Below are 23,482 nucleotides of genomic sequence, written 5' to 3' on the forward strand. Positions count from 1 at the left end.
TTGAGCTGATAAAAAAGCAACAGTAACTTGTTACAGTGGAATACAAAAGAAGATCTCTGAATGCACAAGACATCAATCCTTGAAGCACATGGGATACATCAGCAGAGGAACTGAGGCTACAGTTCACATGGGCTCACCAAAATTGTTGGTTTGAGATGGTTTGATGAGACTCATTCATTCATCTCTGCTGCGACATGCAGATGCAAGCTTTAGAATTTACCCACCACCCACCTCTTATTTACTTTCCACCTCATCTCTTCTTTTTTTTTTTTTTCCAATGACTCCACCTCCCAATCTATCCCACCCCGAACCATACCCCTACCTTAAAATTGAAAATCAATAAGTCAGTTTATGAAAGTCGCCCTCATTCTCACTGACACTTTTTCGCTCACTCACAGTCACAGACACATACACATGTAGTCTCATAATATTTGTCTTACAAACTGAACCCCAAAAAGCTCAAAAATAAACAAGTCATTAAAGCCTGAAATAAAGAAATTCAGAAAATCTAAAAAAAAAAATGTTTTATGTTTTTATATGTTTTTTTGTCCATATCAAAAAAAAACTTGAAAGACGATAATGTGGTTGAATCTGCTGTATTGTAGAGTATACTATATGTCTGGTCCAAGTCACAGAGACACCAGTGTGCCACAAAATCTTTCCATTCCCATCTTTCAAACACCCAACATTTATTTTGTTGTCTTTTTAACCAACTAGAATTATAATTAACCTTTTCATATAGTAGTTATATGAAATATAGCGGGATTTCTTTCTGCTATGCAACTGGATTTTATGCTCTCCGAAGAGCATGACCTGGCAACAGTGGAAGCTACCATAAGAGCGCTAAAAAGGGGGATGTGAAGGGGGTACTGCTGTAAATCCTGCCATAAAGAGAAAGGATGGAAGACAGCTTTATCCAGCTAAGAGCCTGCATAGGAGGATTAGGGCTACATGGAGCAAGATACGGAGAGAAGAGGGGTGGGGGGGTGAAAAATGTGAGCATTTGTGTGACGGGTAGCAACCTTGATAAAAATGGAAAGAGGAATGGAATAAATGTATAAAGGAAATGTAGTGGGGGGAGGGGGGTTGACAGTGTGGAGAACAAAATGTCAGTGTAGAGGTCAGACTGTATAAGATTACAGTGGAACTTCGATATCTTCACCAAAACACATGCATGCCCTCCAGGTTAGAATAAAGCTAACACACACAAAAAGTGCCAGTCAGGTCACTATAAATAGCTTAATTTTAAGGAAACCTCATCCCTACCAGCTAAATCCTCAACTGTAGTCTCAGCTGTGCTCTGTCAGATTCAGGACATGAGGCTATGTGCAAAAAAGACGAGACTTTGGTTTATGGAACATGAATTTCGACTCATCAAGCTCACCAAAAATGTGCATTTCTGATATGTCTTCATATGTATGCTTCAATTTCCTTAATAGCTTAAGACCAGACATGAATAGTCAAAGAAAAAAAAGCATCAACTATGTTCGATATGTAATGTTTAATTCTTTTATTGCATTGTCTGTGATTTTTGTTGCTGAAAAGAAAACGCTCTGCGGTATAAAGGAAGATTAAAGATAATGATGCCTGTTTCCAAAGCAGAGATCTCCCCAGTGATTTTTTTACTCTGCTTTAGCATCTAAGCACAGTGAAAGAGCTTAGGTTTCTCTAAATTTAGCCTTGTATTTCTGCACTTCTCTGAGCATCACAACTGTCATTTGAACATCGATAACGTTTAAATTCTAGTTCAAAGCTCATTATTGATATCACATAAACCAAGATTCTGCATAGCAGTCAGAGGAAAAAAATCAGTAGTAAGAATAAACCTGACATTTTCTAAGAGTTACTGCTTTTGAAGGACAGGAAAGAAAAAACAAAACCTCTTTTGTTTCTTATAATCAATGTTTGTCTTGAAAATCAAACTTCTTTTTTCCACTTCAGTAGTCCTGATTTGTAATTGTGAATGGAGTTTATTTCACCTGTCATAGGGCAAGAAGAAGAAGAAGTCTACATGCAGGACACATAATGAATGAATCAATGGCCGACCATTCACACCTACAGTCAATTTACCCACTAACCACAAACCACAACGCCATCCTTGTCTTCAAGTGATTTCTGAATTCCTGGAATGGTTTCACCTACTTAAAGAGCCAAAGGAATACCTGAAAATATGCTTCTTCCTAACTTTGTGTGTTTTAGTTTGGATGCACTAGCATGCTTTACATGGGAAATGTTTAGCCAGTCAGCTGCCTGCACGTATAACCTTGGTCTGCAACACAAATACGAAAAGTGAGGTACAGAAGTGTTGAACTTCCTCCTACAAGCCTTTGAAAAGTCAGTGATGAATAAATAATTTACAGAGTCACTGAAGAGCTGTCAGTGCCACTGTAAAAAATACAATACAACAAAAAAGACATCATGGTCTAAAACATGCAGCCAAAGTAGGAAAAAAGAGAAGCTGAAGAAAAATAAAGCATAACAGCGACAGTAGAGTAAAAAGGTGAAGAGGGGGTGACGCGGTTGCAGTCAAGAAATGGCGGGTGTGGGTTGGGGACAAATGCACAAACAGATGTTAGGTAAAGACGGGGAACTTCAGTCGGTGTTCACCCCCCGACCCCCACCCCCATAACTGCTCCACCATCTGCTTCATCCACATACACATACAGCAGGTGAAAAAAGCATTTCGAAGATGTGCTGATACGACCCCTCATCATCAGGTCAAGCTCCACTCCATCCCTCTTCTGTCTTGCTTTGTTCCTTTTCCATGTTCTGCCTGTAACCATCAATAACTCCTCTCCCTGCACTTCCATGCTCCATCCAAAACCACTCTGTCAACCCAGAGGAAGTGTGGGGAGGAGGAGATCAGTTTCAGCCCACTTACTGAATCCTCAATCGGACCACCAAACTTAGGTCTGACATACTTGCGTTCAAGCTTTTGTCACGCAACATAAAAGGCTCCTCGGTGGCGAGGTGGTTGCTAGGTGCCACTGGAGTAATGATGTGAATAATCAGCCTCTTAGGCTTCACAATGAGGGCTGTTCAGAGGACAACACAAACTCATTTGCATCAGTTTTAATGGAGGCGTTTAGTGTAATATGGTCTAAATGCTGTTTTGGAGGCTTTTCAAACCCACCTGGAAAACATTTAGATCAAAACGTCCTTTTCTTTATTCCACAAGCAATAACAGCTGCATCAGTGACCCCCCTACCTGTTGTTAATGTCTAGAAACGTTTTACTTTGACTACAAGTTATTTGATCATTGGCTACTCTTTAGATACTAGATTTTTTTTTATTCAAGGGGAAAAAATCCTATATTTAAGCTGTGACATTTTGGATATTTTTTGTTTCTTTTTTGGAATTTGAAGAATAAAACCAGCTGTGTAGATATTTCAAACAAGTAAAATGGCGAAACAATCAGCTGACAGGATATGATAAAGAATAGGAATAAGTTGCAAACTAGGAAAATTAAAGTGTTTCGCTTTTCAAGTTTTCCATCAAAAAATATGTTAAAGCAAAGTTGCAAAGTTAAAAACAACAAAAATAATCTAGATTTGAGGAAATATGAATAATTAAGATGAGAAAACTCAAAACTTTAGCTAATTACAATATTTCTGAGTTTAACAATAAAATTCTAGCTGTAATGGCATGTATTACTAGCTTTAAAAAAATCCTACTGAGTAAAGTTGAACACTAACCTGCAAAACTGGCTTTGTGTTTCCTCCCAGTTGCAAATCAGTGATATTTCACTTCTTAGGCAAACGTGTTAACCACTGCGCTATAGAAATACATTTTGTTTCAGCTAACTTACAGCTGTGTCCTCTTCATTTTTTATTCAGCATTCCTTATATCTATATACAGCTACATAAACATCCTTGAAAGGTTAACATATTTCCATACTGTAGGCGTTAGCACGTTTCCCTAACACATGAAATAAAGATCCACAGTTAATACCTATGAAGAAACACAACCACAACCTCATGGGTGTGGGTCACAAGCAGTGTTGGGTAAAACGTGCTCTAGAGTAATTGCCTGTTACTCTATGTTGTATGTATGTAAGTATGTTGTCATTTATGTTACAAAGGTTCTTCTGTTTGCACGACAGGCAGACACTTGTGCTACAATCAGTTCATGTTTCTGTGCAGGGAGGAGGACAGTGGTGAAGCAGTCTATAACTTTTGAGGCGTGGCGATATGGACATTAGGTTTCTTTTCATTGCACAAAAGGGCAATGACAAAGCGCAACTTGCATTCACAAAAGAAATAACTGCATTATACTGCCATCACAACACATTGGCTCTTTGCAAGCATTTAAACAGACAAAGTGCTAAGAGAAAGCTACCTGTACAAGTTTCAACAGCAGAAATAGTATGGCGATCACGTTGACATCATATCATGGTGTTGTGTGAAAGTAAGAATGTGTTTAATATATTACTTTATTATGCATTACTTTCTTCTGCGGTGCTGCATTACTTTTAAGAAATGTAATGAGTAACGTGTAATAGAGTGGTGCTTGGTAACTTGTATAAAAAGGCAGGTAGAGACAATTACACCCCAATTTAAAACATCTCATTTGTGCTGCATGTCTGCACTCTACATAGACATCTTCACCTTTCTGCACTCTTTCCTGAAATGCCTACGACAATTTTACTTCCACATTTAAATAAACATGTAGCATTTTACTAAGAATTGCTCACTATTACTTGACAATGACAAGTGGTGGAGGGATTTTCAAACCATTCCCTTGGGAAAAGAAGCAATAAAACACTATGAAAAACCTCCCTACAAACAAAACTGTATTACTAGATCAAAAGTAAAAATATTTATTCTGCAGAAAAATGTTCTCCATCAACATTAAATTGATTAATATTACTGCTGTATATATTCAAATTTAAGCTCATTTTAAATACGTTATATTCTGTTTAATGTCCAGTATCATATTCTATAAGCCATATGTGCATAATGGCTGTCCTGTGAGGACCACATATCCAATAAAAAGAATTCTTCATGGGTTCAGAAACACCTGTATCTCAATTTCTTTTAATTTATATTAAAATAATTATTAATAATTAAAACTATTAATGAGAAATGAAGGTGGAGTGTTGGCAGAATAGCTGGTTAAACTTATTACATTCATTCAACCAAGTCATTTCTCATAGATGCTAATCTGAAAGTGCTGGCTGAGCTTGCACCTGGTCAACTTTTCAGTTTTATTAGATCGCACAGTAAGAGCTCCATCATCAGAGCTTTCCTCACTAATGTACTAAAGGAGTTATTAAAACAATTTTTTACATTCCATCGTCTCTACATCACACATATTGGCCAAGTTGGTTAGCAAGCAGAAACTCATCTGTTACATTGATGAATCACAGAAGCTGCTTTACTTGCTAGCTAGTTTCCACGGAGCCTGAAACAACCTGGTCTCCCATCAGCTTAACCTGAATGACCAGATGTTTATCCACAATAAAAACCACTAGGAAAACACTGCTGGACTCTCATCTTACCCAGCTTAAGTAATTGTTTGCAGGACACAAACAAGCCCATGAAATAGAAACAACTACAGTTTCCTATGACTACAAAAAGCAGAGCTTTTAGCAACAATAGCCAACTGCAAAATGGCCACCAGATGGCAGTAATGCAAATGGCTGGATGCAAACAGGCCAGGAGCTTTTTAACAATGCTGTTTGATAGGAAAGGAGAGTGATTGCTTCAACTTTGGCCCATTTTAATTTATGTCTATTTTTAGCTATATTTGCTTTGCTTGTTCTCACAAAAAGTGTTGGAGTAACGACCCCAACACTGGTCACAAGCTCGTGTACTCTCACTGCTGGTCCAAGATGAATGGGAGGGTTGCTTTAGGAATGTAGTCTAGTTTAAAACTCTGTGCCAAACCAAAAATGTTATTGTTACTGTCAAAACAATAATGCAAACAGATGGACAAGAAAATTCAAGTTGCCAGAATTCCTGTAAAGTCAACAATCAAGTCATAAATGATGACAATTTCCTGCTGATTTGATAGTTTGAGTTTTCCCAACTTTTTATTTTCTAGTGTGGAGTAATCCCATAACACAACACAGCTGGTTCCCACACGCTGCTTCCGCATGTGACTACTAAAATAAGCAAATGATCATCAAGCTGCAGCTTCCTACTCATCAGACAGTCCTGAGGTCAGTATCGATCTTCAGCCGAACTCTTCAAAGTAAGGAAAGTTCATTTCAAATTTCACCTCTAAAGCTATTTTCATTCAGTGACTCTGAAAGCAATTACTGCACAGCATCCCACTGTGCCACTACGCCCTAATGCAAACACACTCCACAATTCCAAACACACTCATTCAGTGAGAGAAATGCTGGTCTGATTAAAATGGAAAGGATTATGGGGGAATAGGTGCTCAAATCAATTGTTTGTACAAAAACCCAGGGAAAATACAGTATGTCAGGGATGTCTGACACAATCCCATCAAGCTGCATACATCATTGGTGTTTCCTTTAATCTAACCGTTCATTTGTCATTATGTCTCCATGTCCAACCCTCTTACATTTGCTTCTGTCACCTGCTGGCTGTGAGCCTCTCTCCCATGCATGTTTTGTCGGTTGTGCTACATCAGCGGTCCCCAACCCCCGGGCCTCGGACCGGTACCGGTCCGTGAGTTGTTTGGTACCGGGCCGCGAGAGTTGAGGCTCAGGTGTGAAATGTATGGTTTTCAGGGTTTTTATCGGTTTTCAGCGTTATTTTGTTATCGTTTTTATCGTTAACTCGGTTTTCCTGGGTCTTTTCATGTGTGTTATGAATAAATCGTCTTTTTTGCGGTACCGGTACTAGTTTTATTTTGTTGTATTTATCCGCGACACCTTAAATGCCGGTCCGTGAAAATATTGTCGGGCATAAACCGGTCTGTGGCGCAAAAAAGGTTGGGGACCGCTGTGCTACATTATATGCGTGCTCGTACTGTGTGCGCACACTACAGTGCAATTTTATACACATTAGACTGCGTGTACATGTATCTATCCTCCTTCACTGTTTCTGCTATGCTGTCTCTGAATCAGGACATGCTGTGAGCTACTGATGATGGTGATGAGTCAGTAATGTGAGAATGTCACCAGAGTCTGGGAACTGTGACTGCTTTCTGTCTCTCTGCTCAGACTGTAGATTTCTCAGCTCACTTTACTATTGCTGCCATGAGTTTATTTTTTCTTCCTCTCCTCTCTTATCTTGGACCCCACTTGTCCAATACAGATGTAGTTTCATTGCACTTCAGGCAGTTCAGATAGGCAACAAATGAAGAAGTCCATAACACCCTTTTAATGTATCTCAATTCAAGTAATCTGAGGGGAAACTGGAATCTCTACCTGCTCTGGGTTCTGTTTTGAGGCTCTGGCCTATTGTCTCAGGTCAGATCAGGTAAATAATATGAAGAGCCTCAACCGTTTGTTTAGCTAGGAGGAAGTATTTGCTCCTCCAATGAGAGCGGATAGGAACAGAGAGTAGAGTGCTTCGGAAGGAGAACTGTCTGTTTTCCACTTCTGGCGTCTGTAGCTGTAAACCCACCATTAACCATTAACCGCTAGGCTGGCTGAAGCATTCAGTCAAAATTCAGTCATTTGACAATATAAGAACATAACGATGTACAAATAGAACAAAAAATGTCAGTCCCATTTCTAACCTCTGATTAAATAGGCAGCTCTTACGTCTGCTTAAACTGCCTACTTTTCATTTTCAAGAATCTCAATGATGCAATGAAGCAGACAGACCCCTTCGCTTGTGCACACACAGTCCCACTGCTTGTGGAAACGTTACACACACAAGCACATAACCTGCTCTAATTTGCATGTTGAACTCAACATTAGCAATTATGGACAAATTCTCAATTTCTTTGTATTGCTTTTTGTGTGTCAGGTATTACGTGCTTAAAACATCAGGAGGACATAATCCTCAATCCTAACTCCTTCCTACAGCTACACCTTCCTATCACTTACCCACCTTTTATTTCTGCAGGCTTACTTCCAATATAGAGAGGTAACACCAGCCCCAAGTCTTTCCAAGCTACATGCAATTTAAAGTAAGTCCTGCTTACGTCTATAGGCTGATACAATGTACCTAAAGGTGAACACCACAACAATACTAAGCTATGTACTTGAGAATGCTTAAAACTTTAGCAGTTTAGAAAGGTGAGAAAGGACTTTGCTTAAAGTAGTGCAAACACACTGATGACCCACATTCAAGAACTTGCAAGAAAAAAGTTTTGCTCCTCATTGCGGGTACCCTGTTGCATATAATACACTCCATGCTCTTATTTCATTACGCTCCTTTGGCTGCTGTATAGTAAGAAAATGTGTCAGTCAGTCACCATCAATAAGCTAAACTTGCATGAGTTCAGCAGGTTCAAACCCCAGCTATTCCAATCCACATGCTGAAGTATCCTTGGTCCTTGAACCTTACGTTGCCCCTAATGCATCCATGTGTATATAAATGTTAGACGTAAGTATAGGGAAAAAGCACTTTTAAGAATGTGTGTATGAATAAGTAGAAAAGCCTTATTTGAGTACCAGTCAGTTTACAGCAATACTACTTATCTGTCAATAATTAAAATAAGATCGTAACAGTAATTTAGGTCCAATCCTTACATGTAAATGGCTGATAGTCTAAGGAGAATGTAAGCTATTTGAATGCAGGACTTTAAAAATATGGCTAAACGTATGCAGACCAAATACAGATCGTTGAGTGGCTGCACTTATAAGGCATCCTGTATAGGATTAGGGATTACGCTTCCTGTGTGAGCTTATATGTGAAAATCACTATCCTGCTTTCTATTTGTTGCTTTCACTGTGACAGTAACCATAACGGTCAATTTCAGTGTCATTTCAGCTGAGGGAATAGACCTTAGCTACTTCCATGTTCCGCTTACTGATGCACTTTGGGAGGACAAACGCTTTCGAGTGTTTTGGAAAGACAACCCCATTAACACTTTTTCTGGCATCTTGTTAGAATGATTTCGTGATCACCTCTTCCAGTTATATGTAGATAATCTGATACATGTCAGTAGTTTGAAAAAACGCCCATACATGTATATCTACCAACCTTCAAATTGTTATGTTTGGTTTTATCTTTTGGGTATAACCTAAAGGAAGCTAAAGATAGGATAAAGATAGGTGGTTGAAGTTGGGTTTTTTTCCTCATAGGTTATGTGCTACCTCAAAAAATAAGGGTAAACTAGCATGCTATCCATGCATGGACAGAAAGTTGGATCATTAAAGATGAATTCTTGTCTGGAGAGAGAATGAGCCTGTGACTGCAGCCTGGGGGAGGTGACAAAAAGCTGCAGTCAGCTTGAATACTGTCCAGCTGTAGGGAATCACATACACATGTATCAGACTGAATAAAACAATATTTATCTGTCTATTTTATCCATATTCAGCTGACACCAAAAATGTGATTTTTCCTCGATCCTAAATAAAGCAGCATTGTGATAATTATGTGTATATCATTTTTAGCCTTCCACGGTCCTCCACTAAATTATTTAGTCCACCTTTCTACCTTAATTCTATTCATAATTCATGTGTTTTTGTATGTAAAGAATAATTTATGTCCTGTTCTATTATGTATTACACCACTGCAGCTTATTGATATAACTCTAAAATCATGTCAGAGTAGAACAGACTACCACTCCCTGCTTTACAATTAACTGCAACAGAGCAACATTAATACAGTTATTATTGAATATATTCTATTTTTTTCAGTTAGATAAGCCTGTTTCACTTTCTATCACACAAACAAATCTGGGTTTATAAACCATTGTCAAGCTTACGCACAGGGGCTGAGTTCACATGTACTGTACATCCCAGGACAAAGAAGAACGTCACTGACTGGTCACAGTAGCACTTGAGCATAGTGAGATCCCTTCCCTGTCTACAATGTTGTCCATGTGGTATATTTTTTTAAGACTATCTGATGGGACTGCAACATTTCAACCCAAAAACCAAGATCTCTTCCTTTGGTGTGACAGAAACTTTGGTCTATGATACCAGATTTTAGTCTCTTAAGTGAAAGTCCCGTGACTAACACAACTAACACCACTGCTGTTCATTGAATCTGGAAATACTACAAAAGCTATTTCACAAATTGCAATCAGACTGTGTTGCACACATTTTTAACAGAAATCAATAGAACGAATTCAGTGACAGTTTGGCAAACTGCCGAGTATGTTTCTGTCTCAGAGGGTTTGTGTTTTAAAATCAAGCTTGTAACATTGATTTTAGTTCATCCATTTGTCATCTTCCTTCATAAAACGTACACAGACAAATCCTGGACACAAGTACAAAGTCTTCCCATAAACATACAGATCTTTTCTGTTATACTGATGATTTGGATAGATATGGGATGTTAGACACCTCAAAAGTATTGTTATCATGAACAAATAAGTTCTTGATGTTTGCAGACTTTATATCTCCAATGTTTAATGCATTTCATGCAGTTATCAATTTATTTCCACTCTCTCTTGTCCTTTTTCTCTTTTCACTTTGTCACAGAAAATCAAACATAACACATCACCCACTCGCCAACTCATTCAACCAAGCATACCAGTGAACGAGCGGAGAGGAGAGACAGATAGCCAAGTGTGCATTTGTAAAAGTCCTGATTAGTTTATGACATGCATATCACTGAATTGAGGACAGTAAAAGAATGAATTTGCAACTGTTATCTCATTATTTGTCAAGTTAGGCTATCGCCTAAAGCAGTTGGCTGAACACGTGTGGTTTGCGCACAACAGTTTGCACACAACAGGCACAAAAGACCATGAGACACATCTGCACATGCATGCATACAGCCCTACACTTGACTTTTTGAAACAGGGGATGAATAATTAGAAAATCTCTGCCAGAGCAGTGGTCCAGGGAAGGAAATAAAGAAAATATATGAAAAAAAAAAAAGTTGTGGATGTGTTGATTGGAGCTGAGGGTCCAGGCAGTGAAGGAGGGAACTGTATGGTCTCATTGTGTTGTGTAGACAGGGAATTGAGGATGATGAGGAGGCGTTTCCATGGGAGTGCTGATGTGTTCTTCTTGAACAGACACATTCCCTTATCTCCTGCCTGGGGAGAAACAAACACTGGCAGCTCATATGAAGGGGAGTTTCCCTGCATCTGTTTGAGCTGTGCAGAAAAGCAACAGAGCCCTGATTAAATTTGAGAGACAAAAGTGGAGGACATCCACTAGGCCCATGCTGTCTGTGTTGATAGCAGAACCATCTGTACGTTATGTGCCTTGACAAAGCCTTCGTTCATTTAATTTATATAAAAAGCTGTTAATTTCATCAAACAACAGCTTATCTCATAGCATACATCTCTATTAAAATAAAAGCTGTTAACAGAAGCACATGCTAAATCGGTTTGCCTTTTTAAAGCTCCAATACCAGTGACCGCCCAGAGATCCCAGACTCAGTGTATGAATGGGATCGGCAACATGGTAAACGTTTGAAACCTATCACCCTAATGGCAGACTGCACTCATTTTGCTTTAAATCAGGGCTGTGGAACATAGATGAAATAATCAAATCAAGGACAACTTGCAGTTTTTAAATGAACAAACACTTGGGCATAAAATATGGTCGGAAATGATCACAGTACAAAACCTCTGATGTGTGATGGTGAGAGTAAAAGACTAGAAACATGCAGGTTAGCTTAGCATGTGCTCTGTGATACAGCACATGCTGGTGCTTTATTCAGCAGTCTTTGATGGGGATTTCTACTACTCTTTATCTCTGGATCAACAAAGGAAAAAGAACTGAAAGGTGATTATTTACAGAGTTCCACTATGCATACCGCTAAAATCAAACAATATTCACCTTTAAAGTTTTTATATATAAATATATGTATCCGCTCTGTCACGCTGAGGAGAAATATCAGGACAAAAGGTATATTGCATGCACACAGAGATCTCTTGTAATAGACTCCATATAGTTCGGCTGAAGCTTTCTTTGGCAGAGGTAATGTTTTCATTGCCATTTGTTGGTTTGTTTGTCTGTGTGAAAGCAGGATTAGGCAAACACTGCCCGGCTGCTTTACATGAAACTTGGCAGAGAGGTGGAGCACGTGAAAAGAAAGGACCTATTAAATTTTTGTGTGGCTCTGGATCACCTTCTTTAAATTCCAAGTTTGTTTTGATTTTTTCAAAATAGTGGGGTGCATTTTGGTTGGGTATGATTATCATTACACAGACTACTGTAAAATGTTACAAAAATGTTGTCTAATGACCCATGCTGATTACTTGGTTCTCAGTAGGATCAGTTCCAGTTCTTGGATATTAGAGATGGCACGATTCCACTTTTTTATGTCCGATACCGATATCATAAATTTGGATATCTACCGATACCGATATGAATCCAATATAGTGTGTTTTTTAATCAATAAAACTGTTTTTTTTTATCTTGCTGCATTTTGTATAAATTCATACTCAAGTTTAAAAAAAAAACCACTAAAGCTATTCTGTTATACCTGTATGCAAAAAATACACTGTCCACAAAAATATTTCATAGTTCAGCAATACTGACCAGTCTAATAAACTTAAACCTACACCATCCTCCCCATTCTCGTATTTTAAAGAGTACATAGCGGAAATATTAAGCAACCTAACTAATAGGGTTGCCAACTCCCAGCAAAACTACCCCCCACCCTCCGTCTCGTGATGCTTAATCGACGTAAACAACTTTAATTTAATGCACGTGTTAAAAAAAAAAAAAGCACAGAAATCCATTATTTTTCCACAATAATTAAATAGATTCAACATCTTTCTTCAACAGAATTGCAGACTGCACAGATGGTACCTTCCCAAAGGAAAAAGTAGTATAGCTTACCAGAGTATGTTCAACTTAATAGTTACTATATACAGTAATGGACTTCTATACATTTTACATCAGATTAAAACTTTGGGTGTAAGATTCAGATAATTATTTATTAAAAGCTAAACATTTTAAATGAGAATAAGAAAGAAAAATATGTCTTTGTGCCCCTTTTCCCTGTTAATGCCCTATCGGCCCCCCTGGCTAAACTTTGCTAGATCCGCCCCTGCACAGTTACCAGCCATCAACTGCGTAGAAAAAGATCCTGGTGTAGAAAGTAATATTAAATAAATTCTAACAACAGCTTATCAAGCATAAACGTGCTGCTATTGTTCAGCTGCTGGTTTCCTCATTCTGGTGCAAAGTGGGCCAAAAACAAACAAGAGAGACGGACTCGCGACAGAAAAGCCGATCAGCCAATCATTGATCAGTTTCATGACTGAAGTAGCAACAGGAGAAGGAGGGAGAGAGAAGAGGCAGTCGCAACATATATCGGCTGTTAAGCTTAACGCGGGAATGCTTTACAAACATTCAGAGATGAACTTACACACTTGCTTTACTTCTCTCTGGGATAACTTTGTCGGAGATGAAATGCCGATTTGGCAGCACGTAGCAAGGCTCCAAATGTTCAACCAGACCGCCAACAGGTCTCGCACACCACAGCTGCTCTATCACGTGAGCACACTGCTCCGACATGCTAAGGTTATCAGCTGAGTTATGCCATGTCGCAAGTTTTGTGAGGCGCTTTCGTGATATTTAATGGATCTATTTCATTTTTTATTTCTCTCCGATATCCGATCCAGTAATTTAGGTCAGTGTCGGACCAATCCGATACCTAATATCGGATCGGTCCATCTCTATTGGATATACCAAATAAAATCTCAAACCATTATTAATACCTGTTATTGCAGCTTTTGTTTAGATGACACTACTAACCAAAATATGGGAAAGTCTGATGTTCTCTGAAAAATATCCCATATCCACAGTTCTATCACAAATGGGCAATTCCCACCCATAAGTAAGCTCAAACTATGCAGAAATTCCAGTTTTTAATGGAATTTGTTGTGTTATTGCCTCCCTAAGGAGAGAAATAAACTTTAAAACTCAAATATTGGATGTCTTAACAAGAAAACTGGTAAAAACATTAATGCTTCCTTCAGAAAAAAAACTGTATTCGTGCTGATGGTGATTCTCTGACTTCGCAGATACAGTTTTATTGTCTCATTACTTCAGTTTACCTAAGACATTATGACCACATGCTTGATAAACTAACAACACCGGTTTCCACAAGCCGTGGCTGTTTTGTGTGTTTAGTGCCTCTGTGGAAGCACATAAACCTAAACAACTAAATGAAATGAGGGCTCAGCTGAAGAGTCTTGTTGAAACAGAAAGCAATAGATTAGAAAAGGTGATTGAGTAAGCAAAGGACCAGACAGGCATGGAGGAGGAGCATACACAGTGATCTATGTGGACAGGCCTGTAATTGAAGGGAGGAAAGGACCTTAGCCTAGATGAGTATCTACCACTCGAGCAGCTCAACACCCACGTTTCCAGAAAGGCAGAGGGAAAGCGAGAACAAGGCCCCCAGATGGACGACAAAAGTCTACGAGGTTGAGAGAGAGAGGGGTGGAGCTAACGTAGAGACAGATGCTGGACATGTATGTGTGATGTTGGTTCCTCAGAGCTCTGACACAGATGGGAGGAAGACAAAGAGAGAGAGGATGTGAAAGTAAGACAGAGACAGTGACAGATATAGGGAGAAAGGAGATCAACATGTTGAGACAGAGCCCTGGAGACACAGCCACCAGAGAAGCAGAGAATTATGGGAGTGCAAATTAAATTACACCGGAAGGGACAGTCAGGTCTGGACCTGCAGGAAACACTGCTCATGGGGCTCTTTCTGTGTGTGTGTGTGTGTGTGTGTGTGTGTGTGTGTGTGTGTGTGTGTGTGTGTGTGTGTGTGTGTGTGTGTGTGTGTGCGCATGTTTATGTAAACAAATAGAGTTTGGCTGTGTATGAATGTTTCATGTTCTTTTGTCTCTCTAGAAAAACAAGTCTTATTCTCAGCGTCTCAGTGACACAACCTGATTAAAGCTTATGTACGTGCGCATGTGCGCATGTGCACATGTACGATTGTTAAGTAACCAGATACATTCAACATCAAAAGGTTTGAAAAACATAAATGGGTTAAGGAATAAAAGCAACACAAGAATAGGCAGCGGGTGGGCAAAGGACACACACACAACACATACACAAATATACATTAAACATTTATGTACACAGTGAAATAGCTGTGCTGCCTCCTCAATTATGTTGTATGTCATACATGAAATCCCGATTCGTCACTTTAAATGCAGGTTATGCTCATTTTTGTCTGTGCAGACAGATACTGTAGCAAAAAATAATAATAATTTCATGCTACATGCTCAGATGAAGATCATACATAGACAGCCCACACACAAGTATTGAGTTTTTGAGTGAATTTATTGCAGTGCTTGATTTTTTCCATTGTAAGTGCCTTAAACTGCTTTCTTGTGTTGTGGTGTCATTGGGTTTGTTTTTTTTTTCGTGCATATTCATATGGAAGTTCAACTTTCTGAAGAAGCTGAAAGAAGCTTTTTGCTGAACCTGAGCAGAGAGGATAGCCCTGTACACTTCATGAATTCATCCTGCTACTTCTCTCATCAATAAACTCTAGTGCCCTAGCCATACTGTAAATGTCCATGCCATAACATTGCCTCCACCATGTTTGACAGATGATGTGGAATGATTCGGCTCATTTCTCGCCTTCTCCATACTCTTATTTTCCCATCCTTCTGGTGCAAGTTCGCCTCGGTTTCATCTATCCGAAGAATTTGCTTCAGACCTTTGCAGCCACTTTTTTGTTTTCTGTGAAAATCTAATTTGCCACTCCTGCTCTCAAGTGTAACCAGTGGAATGTGGGGCCTCCCTGCTGCTGCGGAGTCGGGCGGTCTGCTTCTCCCCACCGCAGGGAAAAGGGTAACACAACCTGGGTCTGGGTGCAGTTTCCCCCTCCAGGGGCAAGGGTACCTAGACCTGGGGTATAGAGTACGCTTGGGGAGTGTGATTGTGTGTACAGTGTCTAGTTATGTCTGTCTCCACGTTGGGGGAGTGCTGAGTAATCGCATATGAGAGCATGAGGGTGGGAATGGATGTTTGTATCTGTGTGTGCCTGTTTGTTTGTGTCTATATGTCAGGTTGGGTATCAGACGCCACCTCTCTAGGGACATCTCAGGCCCTCCATGGTATGGAGGCCTATCTCCCCCCACCACTCCCTCTGCCAGTGGCAGACGCCCTCAGACATCGGTGCATTGGCGTCCAGGTACCCACCGGCTAACTCCTGGTGGCTGCTTGTTGGGGCCTGGAGCCTGGGGCTCACTCAGGCTCCTTCGGGGGGGTGCCCTCGGCCTCTCGGCCTGGGGCTCGGTCACTCTGGCACAGCTGGCTGCCGGCGGAGCTCACGGGCACGTCACTGCAACCCCCCCTGGCTTCTGCTCCGCGGCTGCTGAGCGACCCCTCATCTGGGGCTCTCCTCAGCTCTTTCTGGGATAGTGGCACGGTTGCCCCTCTGTTGGTCTTCCTTGGTCTCCTTTGCTCTTGGGGCCTCTGGATGTCTGGAGCCTTGATCTTCTCCATACCTGCTTCATGGCCTGGAGGACAGGGCTATGGCTCCCCACACCCTCTAGCAGATCATTACATGAAGGAACCTTTTAAATACAAGCGCGCTCACGCTCACAGGTGTACACACGGGTGCTCACACACACAAACTACACACAAAGCGCACACTGTGCGCTGTCGATCTTACGTGCTGCACAATAATATTTAATATTTAGTATTTACTGTTATATTCACATAGATCATCGCTATGATGTTGTTTATTGTATTGCTCTCTTTTTCTTTGCTTGTTTTCTCTTTTTTCTTTCTCAACAGGTGATCCAGGTGATTGATATATGTATTTTTTGTCTGTTTGTTTTGTTGGTTTTTGGTTTTTGCCCTTTATCACCGTCCCTCTTCCCCGCTCTTTTACTTTCCCTCTTTCTTTCTCCCTTTTCTTTTCCCCAGTCAAGTCTGTCCCGTGTTCAGCAAATGAAAATAAAATAAACAATAAAAGCAAAGGTGAATCAAATAGACCAATACGGCAAGGCTGGGATGGTCCATTTGGTAAAGTAAATCCGTTGGGCATCTTTCTTTGCCTTTAGACAACAATTCTGATGGCAAAAGAACCAAACAGGACAGGCAAAAACAAAACATAAAAAAAAGTGTAAAGTGTAACCAGTGGTTTGCATTTTGTTGTAGACTCTCCATTCATGAAGACATCCTTTGATTGATTGTCTCTTGATGATATGCCTTCCCCCTTGAGAATCTTCTTCACTTGAATAGATGTGAAGCTTGTTTTTTTCTGTTTTTTGAACCATTGAAAAAATTCTGTCATCATGCACTTTAATCAATCTGGCCATTCCTAATGATGGCCCTCTTCAGTTCCACTGACACCTCTTTGGGTCTCATATTTAAAATTATAGTGAAAAGATTTAAAATACAAAAACGACTTCAGTCATAAAATAGCAAGGGAACAGGTTGCCTCAAATCACTGTGAAACTGCTTATCAGTTAATTATCCAATTACTTTTGAGCACACAAAATTGGGGAACTAGTTATACAAATGTCTTTAATTTTTAAACCATTTACAGCGAAAGCCCCTTGAATTAAAGCTGAAAGTCTGCATTCAATCACATATTGACTGTTTTATTTCAAATCAAATGTGGTGGTGTACAAAACTACAAGTAAACTACAAAAACATGATGTCTTTGTCCAAACAATAATGGAGCTAACTATAATTTTTCTGCTTTGATACGTTTCATTTCATGCTGACAGTCTTTCACTTCAGTTTGAGTATTTGAAAAGAAAAGAAAAGAAAAGAATACGTTAGCACTTTCTAAGACTGACATATAATCCTCAGAAATTACTTGTCAAAGTTGGAACATAATATATCCACCATAGCTGCTGATGAGGATTCAGCCATCATCGATTTTATTGTTTATATCTGTGCTACAGTCACATGTCATCAGATTTGGGAGAAAAAAAGCAGCCTCAGACGTCGCTCAGGTTTAAATAACATTAAAGCAGGATAATGATGACTTTCACCTGGGGCTGCTAATTTAGCAAATTAGTTGGGTTTTATAGAGACGTTCACGACGCAGACTCTGAGTGTTACCTTAGTCAAAGACAACATCTCATACTGACATTGTAATGCCAATCTGTTATCTATTAATATCTACAGGGCCATTTTTCCTTTTAAAAAGGTATTTTTTTAAACAAGATGTTACATAAAGAAGGTTTTAATTTTTAAAACAAATGTTAATAAATATTGGCTCTTTAATTGGTACATACACAATTGTTGCACTAAGGAGTATTTATAAGATTTACCAGACAAAGTATTACCAGCCTTGTCTTTTTAATAGAAGATATTTATAACTTGGATCAATAAGAGGGGCATTTCTAAATGTCAGCATATGAAAAATACTTTTTGCCTCTGTATTCTTTTTTATTTTTAGCACTGACACTGGAGGACTGACCCTGCACCAGTCTGTTCTGACTCACAGATACTAAACTAACACAAATACCTCTAAATTCTTTTGCAAATATCTCTCTTAGCTTCACCATGTAAAGTTGAGTTATACTCTAATGTTAACCTTGTGAAATATAATACGTTTTTTTCTGTTGCTACACATGTACATACTGCAACTAAATTGATGACAGGCCACTGTTAAGTTTCCTCGTGATTAGCCGGCTAGTTATGAACGTATATGTGTATTGATATTGTTCCAGTTATGATATTTCTCCATCTTCAAGCCAGTTATCTTTCTGTTACCTCCTGCAAATTTACCTTTCAACCTTACATCACTGATTCTATGATATCGCCATTCTTTCATCTACTTAACTTGCACAGCACTGACAACGCACACATCAAGCACTTACAAACACTATGTGTTAAAATGTCAATTCACTAAGTGTTACGTCTTTGCAGGATTGGGAGACCCGGGTAGACAGAAATAAGACAGATAAGTATGAATAGTAATAATTATTGTTTCAAGCTGCCTAAAGTCTTTTTATTGTCCAGCAGAGTGATTCTTCAAGGAACTGTAGCTTGTGATGCAGGCCTGGGGTACTGTGCTTTCACAAAGGTCACTGAAGCAGATTAGCAATTCAAATTGGGATAAAGGGGCTAAAAGGCTGCTGTAGCCCTGCCTGAGTCTTATTACATTAGCAAAGAGTAGAAGTGCAAAGGCACACTCCTGATTAGATGACATAATAAGGAAGAAGCTTGAAGATATCAGAGCAAGTACATAGTATCATGCACTTACTGTACATACTGTACCCATGCATCCACACACTCTTTGACAAACATTACTCACAATATGCTATTTACATACTACAGAGTACGATTTTATTGTGGTGGTTCATCACTGGTATAGTTTCACTAACTATTCCTGTTTACACGCATGGATTATAAGCAAAGCCAGCATTCTGGCCATCTGCCCTTGTACAACATCCATCTTGCACAAATGAGCTTGGGTTGCAGAAGAATTGTGACAGCAGTTTGAATGCAAGATTTCCTGCTTTTCAAGGTTAGTTTCCCCACCTTTGTTATAGTTCTGTTGTAGTGATTGTGCAGCCTGCCTGGCATTAGACACATTTGACGATGACTGCTGTTACAATTTTTCAAAACTTCAGTTTTCAGTATGAGAAAATTGCTCAGACTGTGCTGCATGAAACACACACAGAAATACACACAGAAACAAGCTACAAATACAGTGCCTGTAGGCTAATGGTGCATGCACTGTACCCTCTACCAGATACAGTACAAGCAAGGCTAACATCATAAATCCCTTCTGTCCTTGTCAAGCCTTCCTCTCACATCTTCAGTGTCATTTACCATATTCTATACTTTCAACACTGCTGGTTCTCAATCCAGCTCATGGAAGACCCAACAGTAAATAATTCATATTTCTCAGGGGTGTTAGCCGAACATGAAGGTGTTCAGTTTTGGATTGACTTGACAGAGACTGGATATATCCTATCCCAAGAGTCCAAGAAATTAGGTTGGCAATGGTCTATGTGACATTACAGTTAACTACATAGTCAAAATAAATACAATCGCTGAAGAAAATGGATACATCCTGTGAAAGGCCTTTGCTTTGTTTCAGCACCATGGACAGTGAACACAGCCTCATGCACAGCTGATGCAGAGACAATCCTCTGCAACAGTCCAGTGCACAACAAATGAAACAGGTTGAAGTGTAATTTAACCGATGTGTCCTCAGCTCGTTTTTCATTGTTCAACACGGCTGCCTTGGATACCAAAGCTAACACAAGGCAAAGTGTCTGTGTGTGCAGACGATTATACAGACCTCAATATACTCTGCTGTTTACTTGCACAACCCGGATGCAAGTCAAACGCCTGAGATACGTGCTCTGGGGCTGCTGTGCTATTGGGACAACAAGTAAACTGGGGACAATGCAAAGCCTGGATTAGGTACAGAAATCACTGGAGTGCTATTAACAATATTGAAACGAGCACCACTCAGAGGCCCTCCCTTCTATTCACAGAGCTGTGTTACAAGTGTGAACCTTTGTCCAAATGTCAAATCGTCACTGCCCCAGCCTTAGGAAGCCTTTAACAGGGCAGGAGTGGTAGAGAAGGAGAAACTAGGAGGATTGATGGAGAATGATTGACTGCAGCAGTGTCTGTGGAGCTGTGCTCTAGTCCCCCCCCCCCCCCCCCTCCCCCCCATGCTGTTTCATGATGAACAGCTGACAGGCCAAGAGATGCTGTGGAGACACTGGTAACCTAACGGTAATATGACCTCTGAAAAATAAATACCAATATACTGACAGATATGCTCAACGGTTGCCATGACTACTGTGAACCCACCCCCTTAAATTCACTGTGTGTGTGTGTGTGTGTGTGTGTGTGTGTGTGTGTGTGTGTGTGTGAGAGAGATAGCCGGGCCTCATCAGTCCTACCTTGCACTCCTCCATGCACGTCCTAACCGAGTATGCATCTGTCTCGTATTTCTGAACCAGCAGTTCAAACTCGTGGTATCTGTCCTCCGCCTCCTGGTCAAGACGCTGATAAGCCTGGACACACTCACGGCATCCCAGCACATCCACCCCAGTGGCCATATCCAGGGTGCAGTTCATATCGTCCAGACTCGTAAACCCGTAAAACAAATCCAAAAGTGAGTAGGAATTACAAAAAGAAAGGTACAAATCGCTCAGATTCACGTACGCCAACTGTGTCCCGTTTTCCCCTCTACCAGAGAGGCCCCGGCACACGGTCTCCGCGTCCGTGAAAGTAAAGCAGTCTTTGGACAGGCTGTCGGGGTGACAGGTGTCCATTCGCCACAGAGGTTTGGTAGAATTCCCTAGAAAAATAACATCTTGCTCTCTGGCGAGACGCTGGGGGTCAGGTGATGTTTGGATGTGGTGTCGGTAGTTTGGGTACTCGCCCATGTCTGTAATTGCAAGCCCCTCGCCCGACCGCTTGTCTCGGGTTCGCGTCAGTTTTGCCTCGGCACAGAACCACAAGTGATCAGAGAGGAGGACGGTGATGAAGAGCAGAGAGGCCAGCGACAGTCGCCATCTCTGGGCCCTCTCCGACTCGGTAAATGGCTTCTCGTTCTCTCGGGGTGCAAACCAGTATTTTAAGCCTTCGTCATGCTGCCGACGCATCCAAGCACCCCTGGTCATATTTTAGGAAAGTGCTGCCCTGGCCGACTCCACCGCGGGGGCTGCTCTGCCACAATACTCATTGACTTGTTGGGGGATGGACTCCGGTTGGTTCTCCTCTGTATATCGGTGGGGTGCCGTGCCTCCGCCGGTCCAGGGCGCTCCACTATCGCGCCCGCAGCACTCGGAGCTATTCCAATCCAATTAGCGAGCCCGCACAGATTAAGCCTCGCGCTGCCGCATCCCGGTTCTCCATGGCTCTCCGGGGGGAAACGGCGTCCTCTTTGACCGCATGCCCCCCTCTCCCTACCGTCTCTCCCCGGGTTTGTTCTTTCGGCGGGGGTGCAGGGAGACCAGCTGTTGCGAGCCTCTCGGTGCTGATGCTGCGCGTCTGCCGCCGTTCGCTTTGCAGATTCACTTAAAGGAGAGCAACGAGCCCGTTTGATGCAGGCAGGCTAGTTTCTCTGTCCCGTACCTGGGCGAAAAACCTAGAATCCTTTCTCCTGTTGGCCATTGTCATCTTGGACCGCGGTTAAGTTGCCGCCATGTTCGTCTTGAAACACTTTTTCGGAGAGCTGGGTCTGTTTGCGTCATCTCCATCGTTGCGATAGCTCCATCGTTGCGCAGTGGCGGAGCAGCTTATTACCTATATGCACACCACATACGCTAGCTCGCGCGCTCACACGCACACACCCAAGCGCGCGGAGGGTGAGGGAGAGACCACAGGCACAGAAGGGTAGTTGGTGTTGTTTTGGCTATCTGTTCAGGTCTTCGTGAGTAACAGTCGCCAAATATTGTCCCGGCGGGGAGCAAAAACAAAGAGTCGTGGCGACATCTTTCTTTTGGTGCAGGATAGACGCGTTTCTTTCACATTGAGAAGCATGCATTTAAGCGGTCGCGTTCACTGTTTGCATATAATCATTAAGATTCATTTATCCCGTCCGTTTCACAGGCCAGGTAAGTTGTGCTGTAAGCCGAACCACAAGTTGAAAATAAAAAGGGTCAAAGTAAAGAAAAGCTTTGAGCAGATTTCAGAAAATTAGTCATGCTTGACTCGCTGAGGTAGAAAGCAGCTGAACAAGCAGCAGGTCTGTGCTTGCAGGATTTACAATACTGTTTGTTCCCTTCTATCGGGTCCCGTCCTGCGTTGTGTTTGACCGGTGGGTTTCCAACAAGCACATGGCTTGCAGTGCAGCTTTACATGCAATGGCCCTGCGTGTGTGACAGACAGGAAAAGCGAGAGGGATGTAGAAATAGATGGTAGTTGCTCTTTAGGGCGCGGAAAGTAAATTACAGTATTTATCCTCATCCTTAAAGCTACTAATCATTGTCAGCGTGTATGGCTTGGAGTGCTACCAAAGAGACAGAGAGTGTTGCTAAATGTTAATGGGCTGCATATAGTGGAGAAGACAAGATATGATTACCTGATTAATTTGTGCTCGGAGGCCAGGCGGGAGGCAGCTTATTGTACAATTTGTTGTTGAAGGGGAATTAGTTTTAGTTTTAGTCCAATTAGTTTTAGTGCAGCGAGCCTCCCTTTGCCAGAAAATATGAAAAAAAAAAAGTGAAAATGTGAAATAATTCTGGGAATTAAATCACAATTTTCCTTATTGTTGGAAAACTTCCAGTAACCTTAATTCAGCCTCACAGACAGCTCACCACTCCACCACTGTCTTCTCTATAGGAACCATTAAATAGGCTCATTAAAACTGCTACCAACACAATGACAAGATGTGATTATTCCTCTGTGTGTGTATGTGCGTATGTGTGTGTGTGGTGGTTTAAGCTTATAAAAAAATCACCTGAACTTATCACATAATAAAACTGTATCTGACAAGGTGTTTTTGTTCAACAACCCCACGAGGATCAAGGCAGTAGTAAAAGCTGCTTCTGTCATGTTGTC

The 23,482-nt window shown here is 40.9% G+C and overlaps 1 protein-coding gene across 1 annotated transcript in view; it reads right to left on the bottom strand.

Annotated features, from left to right (window-relative positions):
- nalf1b (NALCN channel auxiliary factor 1b) overlaps positions 1-22,549 on the bottom strand; it is a 92,667-nt gene extending 70,118 nt beyond the window's left edge. The window contains exon 1 of the mRNA XM_084908506.1: positions 20,875-22,549. Within this exon, the coding sequence (XP_084764632.1) occupies positions 20,875-21,600 (726 nt within the window). The 5' untranslated portion in view covers positions 21,601-22,549. The remainder of the gene's footprint in view (positions 1-20,874) is intronic.
- Between the last annotated feature and the right edge of the window lie 933 nt (positions 22,550-23,482).

The sequence above is a fragment of the Perissodus microlepis genome, chromosome 16 (genome assembly GCF_051167445.1).
Source record: "Perissodus microlepis isolate ML-2025 ecotype Zambia chromosome 16, ASM5116744v1, whole genome shotgun sequence".
NCBI lineage: Eukaryota > Metazoa > Chordata > Actinopteri > Cichliformes > Cichlidae > Perissodus > Perissodus microlepis.